The sequence below is a fragment of the Haemaphysalis longicornis genome, unplaced genomic scaffold (assembly GCF_048455015.1).
Source record: "Haemaphysalis longicornis isolate Haplotype H1 unplaced genomic scaffold, Haemaphysalis longicornis Haplotype H1 scaffold_1, whole genome shotgun sequence".
Lineage (NCBI taxonomy): Eukaryota > Metazoa > Arthropoda > Arachnida > Ixodida > Ixodidae > Haemaphysalis > Haemaphysalis longicornis.
In genome coordinates this window covers 135941113-135954728 of record NW_027526203.1, presented here as the reverse complement: position 1 = coordinate 135954728, position 13616 = coordinate 135941113, and the positions used below count along the sequence as shown (strand labels likewise).

At 47.2% G+C, this 13616-nt stretch overlaps 1 protein-coding gene across 1 annotated transcript; it reads right to left on the bottom strand.

The window, feature by feature from the left end:
• Positions 1–10314: 10314 nt before the first annotated feature.
• On the bottom strand, positions 10315–13616 carry LOC144166110 (uncharacterized). Its single transcript, XM_077695738.1, has 3 exons — positions 13514–13616; positions 12103–12286; positions 10315–11437 (listed from the first exon to the last, which is right to left on the bottom strand). The coding sequence occupies exons 2-3, from the start codon at positions 12106–12108 to the stop codon at positions 10985–10987; spliced, it is 459 nt and encodes a 152-aa protein (XP_077551864.1). The 5' UTR covers positions 12109–12286; positions 13514–13616; the 3' UTR covers positions 10315–10984.

The following is a 13616-nucleotide window of genomic DNA, read 5'->3' as shown; positions in this document are numbered from 1 at the left end:
TTCGGCGCATTCAGCTTAGCCTAGCGACGAACAGCTGATCTGACAATTCGTGTCAAATTTGGATGTGCGCTGGCTGTGGCTAGGCTAATCGGCGCTAGCATGAGCTTTGTAGGGCTGGGCATCGATTAAAAAAATAATTCGATTAATTGACAGGCAATAATCCATTAATTGATCGGTTAATCGGTTGGTGCCAAAAATACATTTCGAGTTCGAAGGCTTTTTTTTTTTTTGCTTTTGCTATGGGGTCTTCCACATGGAAGAGTCAAAATCACATACATTCTTGAATTTTAAGGCAATATATCATCTATGTGCGTGGTTGTCCAGATGGGGCATTAAAGAGACCCTCGAGTAGTAGATGTGGCTGGCATATGGTGGCTGGAACGCGTGCTTAATGTCACTATTTCTCAAAGAAGTGAACCCGGAGCCTCTGGTGTACCTTAGGGCAGTGTACTGGGACCACTGTAGTTCCTTCTTGATATAAACGATCTGGTGCATGTAATTCCTGAAGTGGTCTCTGTTAGGCTGTTTGTCGACGATTGTATCGTTTTTAGAGAAATTCGCTCACCTGACGACTGTGTTGTGGTGCAAAAATTCCTTGTTGATGTAGAGAGTTGATTGATTGATTGTAGGGTTTAACGCGCCGACGCAACGCAGGCGATGAGGCGCGCCGTAGTGGAGGGCTCCGGATTAATTTTGACACCTGGGGATCTTTATCGTGCGCCGAAATCTCGCACACACGGGCGTTTTTGCTTTTCGCCTCCATCAGAAAAGCGACCGCCATGGCCGGGAATCGAACCCGCGACCTCGTGCTCAGCAGCGCAACGCCTTAGCCACTGAGCCACCGCGGCGGGTTGATGTAGAGAGTTGGTGTGCGGAGTGGGAAATAATGTTGAATGCCGGAAAATGCGCCTTTTTAAGAATAACACGTAAACAAATTGTTTCGTTCCCAGTATTTGTTGCAGCACACGTCAATCGCAGACGTTGCAGAGTATAAATACCTCGGCCTCACTTGAAATTCTTATCTAACTTGGATCCCCATACCTCGGCAAAGTTAGCGTACGTGGCTCACTCAAACTCACGCACAATTGTTTTTGTCGAATCACCACTCACTCAAACTCAGACTCAATGCTGAGCAGCACATCTGCGCTCACTCAAACTCAAACTCACATTGAGCGCAAAACTCAGAACTCACTGGGACTCAAAACTCAAAATGTACTCAAACTCAAAATGGACTCAAAACTCATATGTACTCAGAACTCAAAATGTACTCAAAACTCAATATGTACTCAAACTCAAAATGTACTCAAACTCAAAATGTACTCAGAACTCAAAATGGACTCAAACTCAAAATGTACTCAGACCTCAAAATGGACTCAAACTCAAAATGTACTCAGAACTCAAAATGAACTAAGAACTCGAAATGGGCTGAGGACTCAAAATGAATTCAGAACTCAAATGGCCTCACAACTCTCGTGCTAGGAATTTACTGTGGCTCAGATGGACTCTGATTTCATTAGCATTCAGTGTTGTCAAATTCACGCGTGGTAAAAATATTACGGGTGCAATTTCGTGAGCTCAAACTCTGGCATTGGGCACGACATGACACCGTAGCTCCTGTGAGGTCGGAAACAATTTTCGTTGCAGAATTATTACAGCTATACCTGCTGCTCATGATGACTAGCGCTGGTTGCAAGCAATTGTACGTATATATTGGATACCAAACTCTTGATGTAGGCTCCGTGTTCGTGTTTATGACAGAGGTGGCCCAGACTCGATGGTGTGCTGGGTCCCTGGGTCGAAACAAGCAAGATTGGGCGAGGGGATGTGCGCTCACTGCTCCGTTCATTTATGTCGAAGCTTTTTAGGGTTACGGTTCCGTGCATTCTTGCTCTGCATCCTGAAAAAACACCTTGCGTCAAAGCGAACTGTCCCCGCGAATCTCTGAAGCGCGAGGCGTTCATGGATATGCCTTTGGTTTTTTAATGCGTAGCATTCTTTGCCGAGTACCCCCATCCCTACCCCCACCAGGATCGTGTAACGCCCTGCATTTACACAAAAATGCAGATATCACGCAAGTTCAACCTGTAATAATTATAAAAGCGTAAATGTAGATAATTGATCAAACTAAATGTTAAAAAACTAAAAAAATAATAGAAAGAAAAAATATCGAAAAGGGCGAACCGTGTAACACGGGATAGTCTCAGATTGGGTTAAAATTCAGAGAGAAGTGGCGCTAAAGAATGTTGGGTATCAAATTGAGGGTCTCGAGGAGGGAAATCACGTGGGACAAACAGAACAGTGCCTCGTTTTTTGCTGAGGAACTTGTATTAGTTTTTATTAGCATTTGCTAGGTGGGATGAGCTCTCGTAGCTCGGCTCAGCACCACGCTATCGTTGTAAATTACCGCCACCGTACCCAGCTGTTAATTTCCAGCATGCACGCGTGTGCGAGTGCGCGTGTGTGTGCGAGTGTGCGCGTGCGACTGCGCGTGCGTGTGCGAATGCGTGCGTGCGAGTGCGCGTGCGTTTGCGTGTGTGCGAGTGCGCGTGCGAGTGCGCGTGCGAGTGCACGTGCGTGCGCTCGTGCGTTTGCGTGTGTGCGCGTGCGTGCGTGAGTGCGCGTGCGTGCGTGTGCATATGCGTGAGTGCGCGTGCGTGCGTGTGCGCGCGTGTGCGTGTGTGCATGTGTGCGTGTGTGTGCGTGCGTGCGTGTGTGTGTGTGTGTGGTGCGTCAGTCACCTGTTCTTTCATTGTGTTTGAGATGTAGTCGTTGGAGAACTGCAGAGCCCGAGTTAATTCTTTCCCTTTACATTGTCGACCGTCATGTGTTAGTTTTGATATCTTGCGCTGATTTCTAATTGTAATAAAATCAGTTCGAACGCACACACAAACTGCGCTTGCTTATTTTTCTGAAGTGCTTTCCTTCTGCCGCGATGTCTGTTTATGTCTTGGTGGCTCTGTTGCCTATATATATCTCCTACACTCTAGCAAGGAGTTAATGTCTCACATGTTTTTGGCCAATTCTGGATTCGAGTGCACGTTGGTACACTGTGGGAAGGAAATTACGGACACGAAACGCGGCCGCAAGGCTTATTCATAAACAAATGTGAAATTCGCCTTTATGATGACCTCTGATGCCCCCTGTTACCTATGGTCATCCACAATTTCCACAACACCATACGTGTCGAACGATTTGCTTGTTTGTTGGGACACGGGGAAATGGAGGAAGTAACGTTTGAATGGCAGCTATTAGCAGAAAGTTTTTGAGTCTGGTGATTTAAGTTCGAGAGCTTGGCATGGCTTTTGTTCTTACCCCATGCCATCCTGCCTCGATGATTCAGCAATTAGACGCCAATATTTTTATTACTATATACCGCACTGATGGACATCTCTGGACAAGCCCTCAGATGTAATAGCGCAACTGCCTTACGGGTTGGCAGGGAATTTGGTTAAACCCTACCTAGCAATTAAAGAAAGATACCATTTGCTATATCCTCATAACTATAATCAGAAAGCATTTTTATATTTGTCCCACGTGATCCCCCTCGACGAGACCTTTAATTTGATACCCCACACACCCTAGCTGGATCATATGGAATTCATACCAGTCAAACTAACCATGACTCTCATGACTGTAACCAGGACGCATTATTTAAATGTCCCACGTGATTCCCCTGACTGAAACCTTCAATTTGACACCCCACATGCTTTAGCGGCCTCACCTTGAATTTAACCCAATCTATGACTCATAATGACTATCTCCTGATTAGAACCACGAAGCCTTTTTTTATTTGTACCACGTGATTCCCCTCGTCAAGACCGTAAATTTGCAACCCTACACGCCCTAGGGGTCACTATGAATTTTAACCCAATATAAGACTCGCCATGACTATCTCATGGTTATAACCAGGAAGCATTTTTGTATTTTTCCCACGTGATTCCGCTCATCAAGACCATTAATTTGATACCCATCACATCCTAGCGGAATCAATTTGAATGGTAAACCAATCAATGACTAACCATGACTATCTCATGATATAGCCATACCGCATTTTTTCCCACGTGATTTCCCTCATCCGAACCTTCAATTTGATGCCCCCCACACCCAGTGGTGCCATTGTGAATTTTAACCTAATTTATGACCCACCTTGAGTATGTCATGATACTAATCAGGAAGCACGTGATTACCTTCATCGAGACCTTTAATTTGATACGCCACACGCCCTAGCGCAATGAACTTAAATATTTACCGAATCTATGACTAACCATGACTACGTCATTATATAACCATTACTCATTTTGTCCCGAATGATTCCCCACATCGAGACCTTGAATTTGATTCCCCAGATGCCCTCGCACCGTCATTTTGAATTTTAACCCAATCTATCACTCATTATGACTGCCTGATGACTACAATCAGGAAGCATTTTTTTTATTTACCCCGCGTGATTTCGTTAATCGGGACCTTTCATTTGCTACCTTACACGCCTTAGCGTCATCAGTTTGACATTTCACCCAATCTAATGCGGTCATTATTGTCTAAAGTGGCGTTGCCCAGTCAATTCAGCTAATTCATTTGAAACAGCAGAAAGGACAGCCCCCGCCCCATTTCCCCCCGGCTCTCACCTCTTCCTTTGTGACCCCTAGTATATCAAGTCGTTAACAGTAGCAGGCGAACAACAAGCAAGCAAGCGCCGCAGTGTGCTTTCCCACCACCCTTTCCCACCCTCTTAGTGGATCTATCAGGAGGAAAAGTTAAGACAACCCTTTTTTATGACCTCACCAGTCAATTATCACTCACATGCCAGCCGCGAAAACTTGGTATACAGCAAGTGCTTAGAGTCATGAAAATTCAACAAGAAAGTAAAAAAATCAGACACCCCCTCCCTCCCAACCGATCACGCGGATCGCGAATGGTGCCGTACCCGTAGGTACCCTGAATTCCGAGCCCTCAGCGACGCATGAAACTTAACAGCCAACCATAGCTGCCTGCTAGGCTACTCATATGTAACTCAAAATGGACTCAAAACTCATATGTACTCAAACTCAAAATGTACTCAGAACTCAAAATGGACTCAAACTCAAAATGTACTCAGAACTCCAAATGGACTCAAACTCAAAATGAACTCAGAACTCAAAATGGACTCAAACTCAAAATGGACTCAAACTCAAAATGTACTCAGAACTCAAAATGGACTCAAACTCAAAATGTACTGAGAACTCAAAATGAACTCAGAATTCATTAGATCTCAGGCGTACTCAAACTCAATCGGACTCAAACTCAGTCGGGCTCACTCGGCTCAAACTCACTCGAGCTCAAACTCACCATGCCACACTAGCCTCGCGCGCACTCAAACTCAAACTCACGCGTGAGTTTGAGTCCAAATGAGTCTGAGTGAGTGGACTCGTGAGTGAGTTCGCCGACCTCTGGTCGTCCCATGTATCACGTATTTGTCCAGGTGCATTTACGAAGTTGTGTTATTTGAGACGCAAATTAAGACACCGTCTAAGTCACTTCAAGCTTTTAGATTATTCTAATTTTGCCAGCGCCAAACTCGATCATGCCTCCGTGATATGGGATCGCACTTCAAAAAAAGAAATCTACTTGCTAGAGCTCGTCCAAAGAAAAAAAGTTCGGTTCATTTTTGGCAAATATGGTCGTTACTATTCTCAGTCGAAGCTCATGTCTGACAGACAATGGCATTCAATCCCTAGAAGTTCGAAGACGCTTGGCCTGTTTATCCTTCGTGAACAATATTGTTACGCCTAAAGTGAAAATAACTCCGTGTACTTTATTCCAACCTTTGAAGGCCATCTGAACTCAAAGTTTCGACCTCCTGAAACCAAAAAAAAAACTGTAATTAAGATACAAAACATGACAGCTGAAATACGCGTATCCATGGCGCAAATGACCATCCAAAATCGGAGATTCTGAAAGTGAAATTGAGGGGAGCGTGGCCATTACGGCCAGGCTGAAGTGACGTTCCAGCTGGCCCAGCCGGCGAGCGAGCGGCCGCACGCGGCCGGCCGACCGAAGAAAACCTGCGCGCAACGCTCCTCCCTCGCCGTAGCCCAAGAACAAGCGCACCCAGCGGAGCTCGACCGGTTCTCCTGTCTGGCCGTAGGAAAAAGCGCATTGCCGGCCGCAGTGTCACTGCAGCTTAATGGCTGTTTGCGCGATCTCGATAGGTGCAGCGTCGCCTGCGACTGAGCTATTTCGAACGCTTCTAATTAATTAACCACGCATTTCACGGTGATACCAGTCGTGTCGCAGACGGTTTGGTGGTACGTACTGAACGTTCAAAGTAAATGGGGAATTTGAGTGCAGTTGGCCTTAAGCACGAGGACGCGTCACACGCGGGCACACTCCCTTCAGCCTATTTTCGCTAAAACAAACCAGTTTTTTTTTTTTTTTCACGTACCATTTCTGAATGGAATGCGCTCCCGGAAGCCGTTTGAAGCCAGAAATATTTCCGAAGCGCTTCAGGAGAACATTGGTCATTGAGTGTATGCATTGTACGGTGTAATATGCGTTTACTGATCTGCTTTGTGCTTTTTATTTATTTTTGTTTGTTTTCTTATTTGCGAAAAATTCCTCTTTGAATAGCAATGTTTTGTGTATTGCCAGTTGCCCCTCCTGCTTGGGCCAGAAAATCTGGCCTGCTGTATTCGCAATAAATAAATAAATAAATAAATAAATAAATAAATAAATAAATAAATAAATAAATAAATAAATAAATAAATAAATAAATAAATAAATAAATAAATAAATAAATAAATAAATAAATAAATAAGTACCAGTCTTAAACATACAGGCACCATGCACAAGAACACCGCTGTTACCGGCGAAAATTACACGAACATGACAGGATGATCGCTCACGTATCAGCCATCGGTATTTGTCAAGCCATGCCAGTTGAAATTTCCGCTTCTGTCTTGAGTCTCTAACGCAGTCCATGTTGCATCTTCTATCAGGTACTCTGGGCGGACATGAGAAGCTGGCACTTTGTAACATCGTCAATCTGGTTGGCATTTCGGTACAGCCCAAATGTCCAGCCTGCTGTAATGTGCTCTCCTTTGGTGTTCTGAAATATTACATTATTCTCTGTCAAGTTTTCAATGCTTCGTGCATGAATGGTCTGTCTGAAGGCATGTTCTATCCAGTGACTTTTCTGGGGCGGCCATCCCCTTAAATTAATGTGTAGGTACCACTCCTGGATAAGGTAGAGCAAGTCACTGCAAAGTTCGCTATTCAAAGCCCTACCGAACAGTTTAGCATGAAAAATAATAACGCAAAGACGGCGGTGGCTGACCATACTCTTCTGTTAGGCATGTTGCAAGTTGAGCAAAATCTTGCTGCGTTTGGAATTTCGTCTAGAGATCTGAGGAAGGAAATGTAATGAGGTCTTACTATATTTTGGTTTCAAACATTAATGCAAGGACATACCTTTTAGCGGACGCGTGCGCTGCCATTGTTCAGCCGAGTACAAACTGCCGGTTGAAGCCTAAACGATAACACAGGTTTTTGGAGTGTATGAGCATGGGCGGCTCTTATATGGATGGGGCGCATATAAATGTTGTAGTTTTCGTTGGTGACGCGGGAAAAGAAAATTATGTTGGGAAACTCCTTGGTCCACCAGAAAATAGGGAGCATTGGGCAGTTGTACAGAGCCAGAATGACCTTTGGGTATGGGTCGAGCCAGCATTTTGTTCCCCGCAATGCATCAAGGAAACACGCGTAATGGCATGACCCGGCATACATACCGTGTTTCAGCATGAAAAGGACAATGGCGCAGTTAAAGCATTCCCTTAGTTGATGGCGATCGTGATGGTCAAACTGAAACATCGTTTCAGACTGCGAAATGATGGATTGGCTAAGAGATGAAAAGTTGTTTACAGTGGTAATTCCTCGGTCATTTTGGTTACTTGAGTAATGCTGACGATTGTTCAAAATTCCCTCCATGCGACATAGAAAACATTTTAGGATGTGTAAGTAACAGTTGTGGATCCGGGAAGAATCACATCAACGGGCACCCGGGTGTTGGGGGCAAGGGGGAGTGCGGAGGTGCGCTGGTGCTCTTGAGAGGACCGGTGGTCTGTTTTTAAATTACGACATTCGTCTGTTATGCCATACTGATTGAGCATTGAAAGAACGATACTCTTGCACCCACAAAACTTAAAAAGAAGGTCAGGAAAAGTACCAGAAAGGCACATTTGCTTCCTCGCCATCAGTACGAAGGTCGGTCGCTTGCACCCGCTGTCATGATCATTTGAAAATTGGTGCACGCGTCGGTATGAAACGCGTTAAGAAGAGTCCCGATAACGAGCACACCATGAGACAGCGGCTACCTGACATGGAGTAGCGTGATTGTAAAAGCAAACTACTGAAATCGGTGACCGGTAAAAAGCGCAAAGGCTCACGGGTACGTCGTCTGCTGCTGCCACTGCCGGTTCGAGATCTCTCCTGCCCTCCCGTACACCGGCGGCTTTCAGGCGCTTGTGCGCGTGTTGTTTATTTGTCACAGGGTGCTTAACTGTCAGCTGAACACCTAGTAGGGTCTATAGTTGTATTTATTAAATTCCCTCTGCATGAGCGTTTTTTTTTTCTCGGTAGAAACAGATAAACAACAAGCACACACACGCGTGAAAGCCGCTGGCGTATGGGAGGTCAGAAGAACTCCCGAACCGGAAGTGGTGGCACTCCGCGGGAGAAAACAATGTTCCCATGACCCTTTGCGCCTTTTACCGGTCACCTATTGCAGCGAGAACAAATATATTTTTAACTCTTCATGTACTGATGCTAATACACTCTGAATATCCCTCTCCAACTTCGTGCATCATAAAATATTCACGCGTTTATAAGAGTTGAATTTCAAAGTTACCTATCTGCTTCATCCTGGGCGATGCTTTGAACAGCCAATTTAAACACAAATATTGCATTCTAAATGAAACGAAATACGAATTTTCTGGCTCGCAGACACAAAGGTTGCTGAGACATAGCGTAATTACTGTTGAACCCCGATGTAACGAAGCCGCTGTCAACCGCGAATTATTTCCTTAACTCAAGAACTTTGTAAAATCGGGACTGTCATTTTACAAGCAGTTGACTCCATAAATTCGTCGCCTAAAGAGAGGCGCACCCCCCGCTGCTACCATGACATAATTGCGGCGGCCGCGACGCCCCCCCCCCCCTTCCCCCCCCCCCCCCCCCCCACCGATAATTTAGCAATGCGCTAAACAACCCATTTCTGAAGCTCCAACCAGTGGCGTTGCTCGGTAAACTTGCACCCGGGGCCCGGAAAATTTGTCACCCCCTCACATATACGAAACAATTAATAAAAACAAAAGAAGTATTATTGTTATTATTAATAATATTAATGTCTTGCATCGTTACCATATTAAGGCTAGTTTACACTTGCGGCTGGAGACACCAAAAGCGATTGCTGTCGCTCGGCATCGCTCGGCATCGCTCTGGTCGCGCGACAAGACCGGTTGATCTCGACCAATTTTGTACCTTTCATTTAAATACCAATGTAAAAAAAAAAAAAAACTTTTCACCGATTACCGAATGCGTGGGCTAGAAAATGTCAATGCAAGCATGCATAATATACAACATGCGATGCTAAATGATCGAAGTCACAGGAAGATTGATGATGTCCTGTGATTCCTCTTCCCTCTTACCGACATCCGAAGTGAAACCATCGCCAACGTCTTCGTTGCCGGCTGGGTTTCCCGCTATGGTGTCCCATCAAGTATCACCGCCAACCGAGGTCGCCAGTTCGAGTCGGCACTCTTCAATAACCTTCTGACCCTTCTTGGCACTTCCCGCATTCGGACCAGAGCGTACCACCCCATTGCCAACGGGCTTGTTGAGCGTTTTCACCGCTCCCTCAAGACTGCACTCAGGGCACAGCTGGACGCTACCCACTGGTCCACCTCCCTTCCGTTGGTTCTACTGAGTCTTCGGGCTACTTTGAAGCAGGATCTGCACTGCACGCCCGCAGAGATGGTCTTTGGTGCGCCGCTACGCCTGCCGGGTGAGTTCTTCACTGATTCCGAATCATCACCGTGCCCTGAAACTACGAGGTTCGTTTCGCTCACTTCATGCGCCCGCACCACGCTGCCAACAGCGTGCGGATGCCCATGTTCCCAGCAAGCTGACAACGTCCCTCTATGTTTTTGTACGCCGTGACGCCATGCGCAAACCACTTCAGCGCCCGCATGACGGACCCTACCGCGTCATCCACCGTGCTGATAAGCATTTCACCGTGGATTTGGATGGCAGACAGGACACTATTTCTGTAGATCGCATCAAACCAGCCTTTATTGAGAAGCCGCTCTCTACACAACCAGACGAATCCACGATATTAATTGCGGACCACCCTCCCAAGCCACCCCAGTCGCAACAGACAACAAAACCCACACGACGACCTCCAAAAGTATCCTTCCGGCTTACTCCATGGCTCCGCCACTAGAGGGGGGGCCTCCTGTAGCAGCATTAGAGCCACTAAATAAGCTAGTGGCTCTAAGCAGCATCGACGAAGACGCCGACGACGAAGCACCACTCTGAGGCTCACTACGCGAGCCTCGTGGCGCAAGCGGTCAGTGCTCCCAGTAACTCCGGGCGTTCGGCCAGGCAAAGCCGCTGGCCCGTCAGCTGGTGACGTGTTCAAAATATATGTGTTGTTCTGTGGCTCGGCGTTTTCATCGCCTCTTGTTGCCACAGATTTTAAACATCCAAAATTTCGAGAATGTCACCCCTTCTCGGGAAACGCGTAGCCGACAAACAGGAGAGCGAAAAATATTTGCGGGTTACACGGAGGTTGGTTACATTTAGAAATCTTATCCGCAAATATCCGCATTGCCCTCTGCTTTCGCGGGGAAAATGCATTGTGGCTAAAAACGGCCTGCGCGCCCCGGCTGACGCATTATTTTGCGACGCTGCTTTCGGTAGGACCCTGTTCGCCCGGCAAGTGCTTTTAGAGTCAGGATACAAAATGGAAAATATGTTTTTGAGGCGGTCTAAACGGAACGCAGACACGAACCGATGTTCGACAAATTGAGCTCTTTAATGCAGCGAGGTTGCCGTTGATTGCCTTGCTTGCGAGTTTCGGCGTGCGCTCGATGGTGTTGCAGGAGCCAGTAGAAGACGAAGGCCGCGTCGAAAATCGGGCTGTCCGCCTCGGCCCCCAAGGGCAGCCCGTCCCGAGAGTCATCACTCCCGGACCGTCCTCCCGGTTCTCCAGGAAGACGTGCTCCAAAGTGCGGTTCAGCACCCGGAGGTGGTAGGCAATCCAGCAGTCCGGAACTGCAGGCCCTCCAAACTGCTCCCCCTTGGCCACAAGCCGTTGGGGCTGGAGGCGCGGCTCCGCTTCGACGAAGTCGTGCAGGAGGCGCTCGAGAGGGCCTGCGCTGGCTGCCGCTATGGCCTCGGGCAGCTGCGGAATAAGCGACGAAAGAGAAATGCTTCACGTTGTCACCCGGTCAGTCAGGTAGATGCGTATACGACAACGCCCCAGATGTGAGTGAGCGCACTTATTGTGTCATATCTGCATGGGTTTCCGTCCTGCGCTGTTCACGTTTGGAGATACACGGGTTTCCGTCCTGCGCTGTTCACGTTTGGAGATACACTACATCGCTTCTCTAAATCCGGTTTTGTGCACCAGACATTATACCTCAGTGAAGAACAAGGCAATGAAAGATATCCCGATTAACTACTTATATACCTTTGGGAGTATACCATACCTACTGTAATAATGTCGTGCTGTCCCACACGCTACCAATGGTGACGAAATTATTTTCTATTTTTCGGCGAATGTGCGGATGGCACAGTCACCAAAGCGGCGTCTCTCGATCGGGTCTGAGTGGTGATATATGCAAATTACATTTTCGAATTTTGTTTTAACGTTGCGTTCGCGCCAGTGTTAACGTTTTCATTCGCGCCAGAACATCGCGCCAGCGTTTCTCGAGACGTGGTGGCAGCTGGAAAAGAAACGGTTCAAAGCGCAACGGTTCAATAGCTAGTAATCGAGAATAGTAATCGAGAATAGCAGGGCTCAGGCCACAGCCCCTTAAGTGGTGCCTACAGCTCCTATATCTTTACCTTCATGGCGGGCTCCGGACGTTGTTCAGACGACAGCCACCGTTGGGGCGGCAGGTCGGGACGAGCAAGGCGGAACGGCCCCCGGTACGGCGCCCGCAAGAGAGCTGGGCCTGTCTCACGCCGGCTACCGATGGGGCAGCGGGGGCGGCCGCGTCGCCAGCAGCCGAACACGACGAGGACGGCGCTGCACGAGAGATTAGGCGATGACGATGCGGCCGTTCCAACGACAGAAAATGAGAAAAAAAATACCTCTCGTGCTCGGGCTGTCAGCGATAGAGCGTTCGAGCAAAAAAAAAAAAAAAAAAAGAAAAAAAAAAACCCCAAGACCGTGGAGCTCTCGTGGCGTGCAGAAACTGCGGACGTCGATCTCATACACATGAAAGCGGCATTTGTGGGTGGAAATAAGGTGTTTTTTAAAGACGATAGTCTTTCTTGGGCTACTTAAACCCAGAAATTTTGGTCTGTCTGTATGTCTGTCTGTCTGTCTGTCCGTCTGTCTGTCAGTGACTCGATTCAGCCACCCGGCCAAAGCAAAACAATGCCTGCGCAATAGTCTTATATAGTCAAAGCTAAATCTACCCGTCTATGTCCGGTGTAATGTTTTTACTTGTCAACATTGTTGAAGAAGAACAAGACATTTCGCAAATATGAGACAACAAATCAATGCAGAAGCGATATTTGCAGTGTTACTTTATAAAAAAGTCAAACATGCTTGACTTTTGCGAAATTAAATACTTCATCAACTGCAGAAAAAGAATTCACTCGGCCGTCGCCTGCTGCCGCCCGCACCACTATAGCTTCTGGCGCCATTTTAAGAAATCAACCGGCAACAGTTACGCAAGGTTCCACTAGATAAGTTCCACGTTCTGCTTGCAACGCACGTGGAGTAGGGAAACGCGGTTAGGGCGCCTCGATTAACGCACGCGACTTCGCCGTACGGCAGCGTTCGCATCGAGACACCCGGTTTGGAGCAGTGGAACGCTGGAAATTTAAAATGATTTAAGCAAACCTTTGGCGTCTTTACCTTGGGAGGAGCGCGACGCAAGAGGAACACCATGAGAGGTGAGCGGGAAAGCGAAGGGAGGCATTTACTTCTCAAAAGCCGATAAAGACTATCGTCTTTTGACGGCATTTGCAACGAAAGGAACAGATACGCGGCCAATTTTTTATTCTTTTCAGCTGCTGCCTTTCGATATAAAAAGGAAAGATGCATCAACCCAATGCTGCGGTAGCGGTAGACATCATAGCTCCTAAGTATTTGCTCTCTAGCTCTGGCGAATGACGCCAGCCTGGCGTTCGCTGAGAGATCGGTACAAGGCTAATCGGCTGTTGTCCTTGCGAAGAATCAGCTAGAAGATATCTGCATGTAGGCGGATAATACGGGGGTGGAGCGAGAACGACCATAACTCACCAGTGTGCCAGACGACGCTGACTGGAAGGCAGCGAGGCGATGGACAGATGTGGCTCGCGTCGCTTTGCACTCCAGTTTGCATGGGAGGCTGTGATGACGTGGT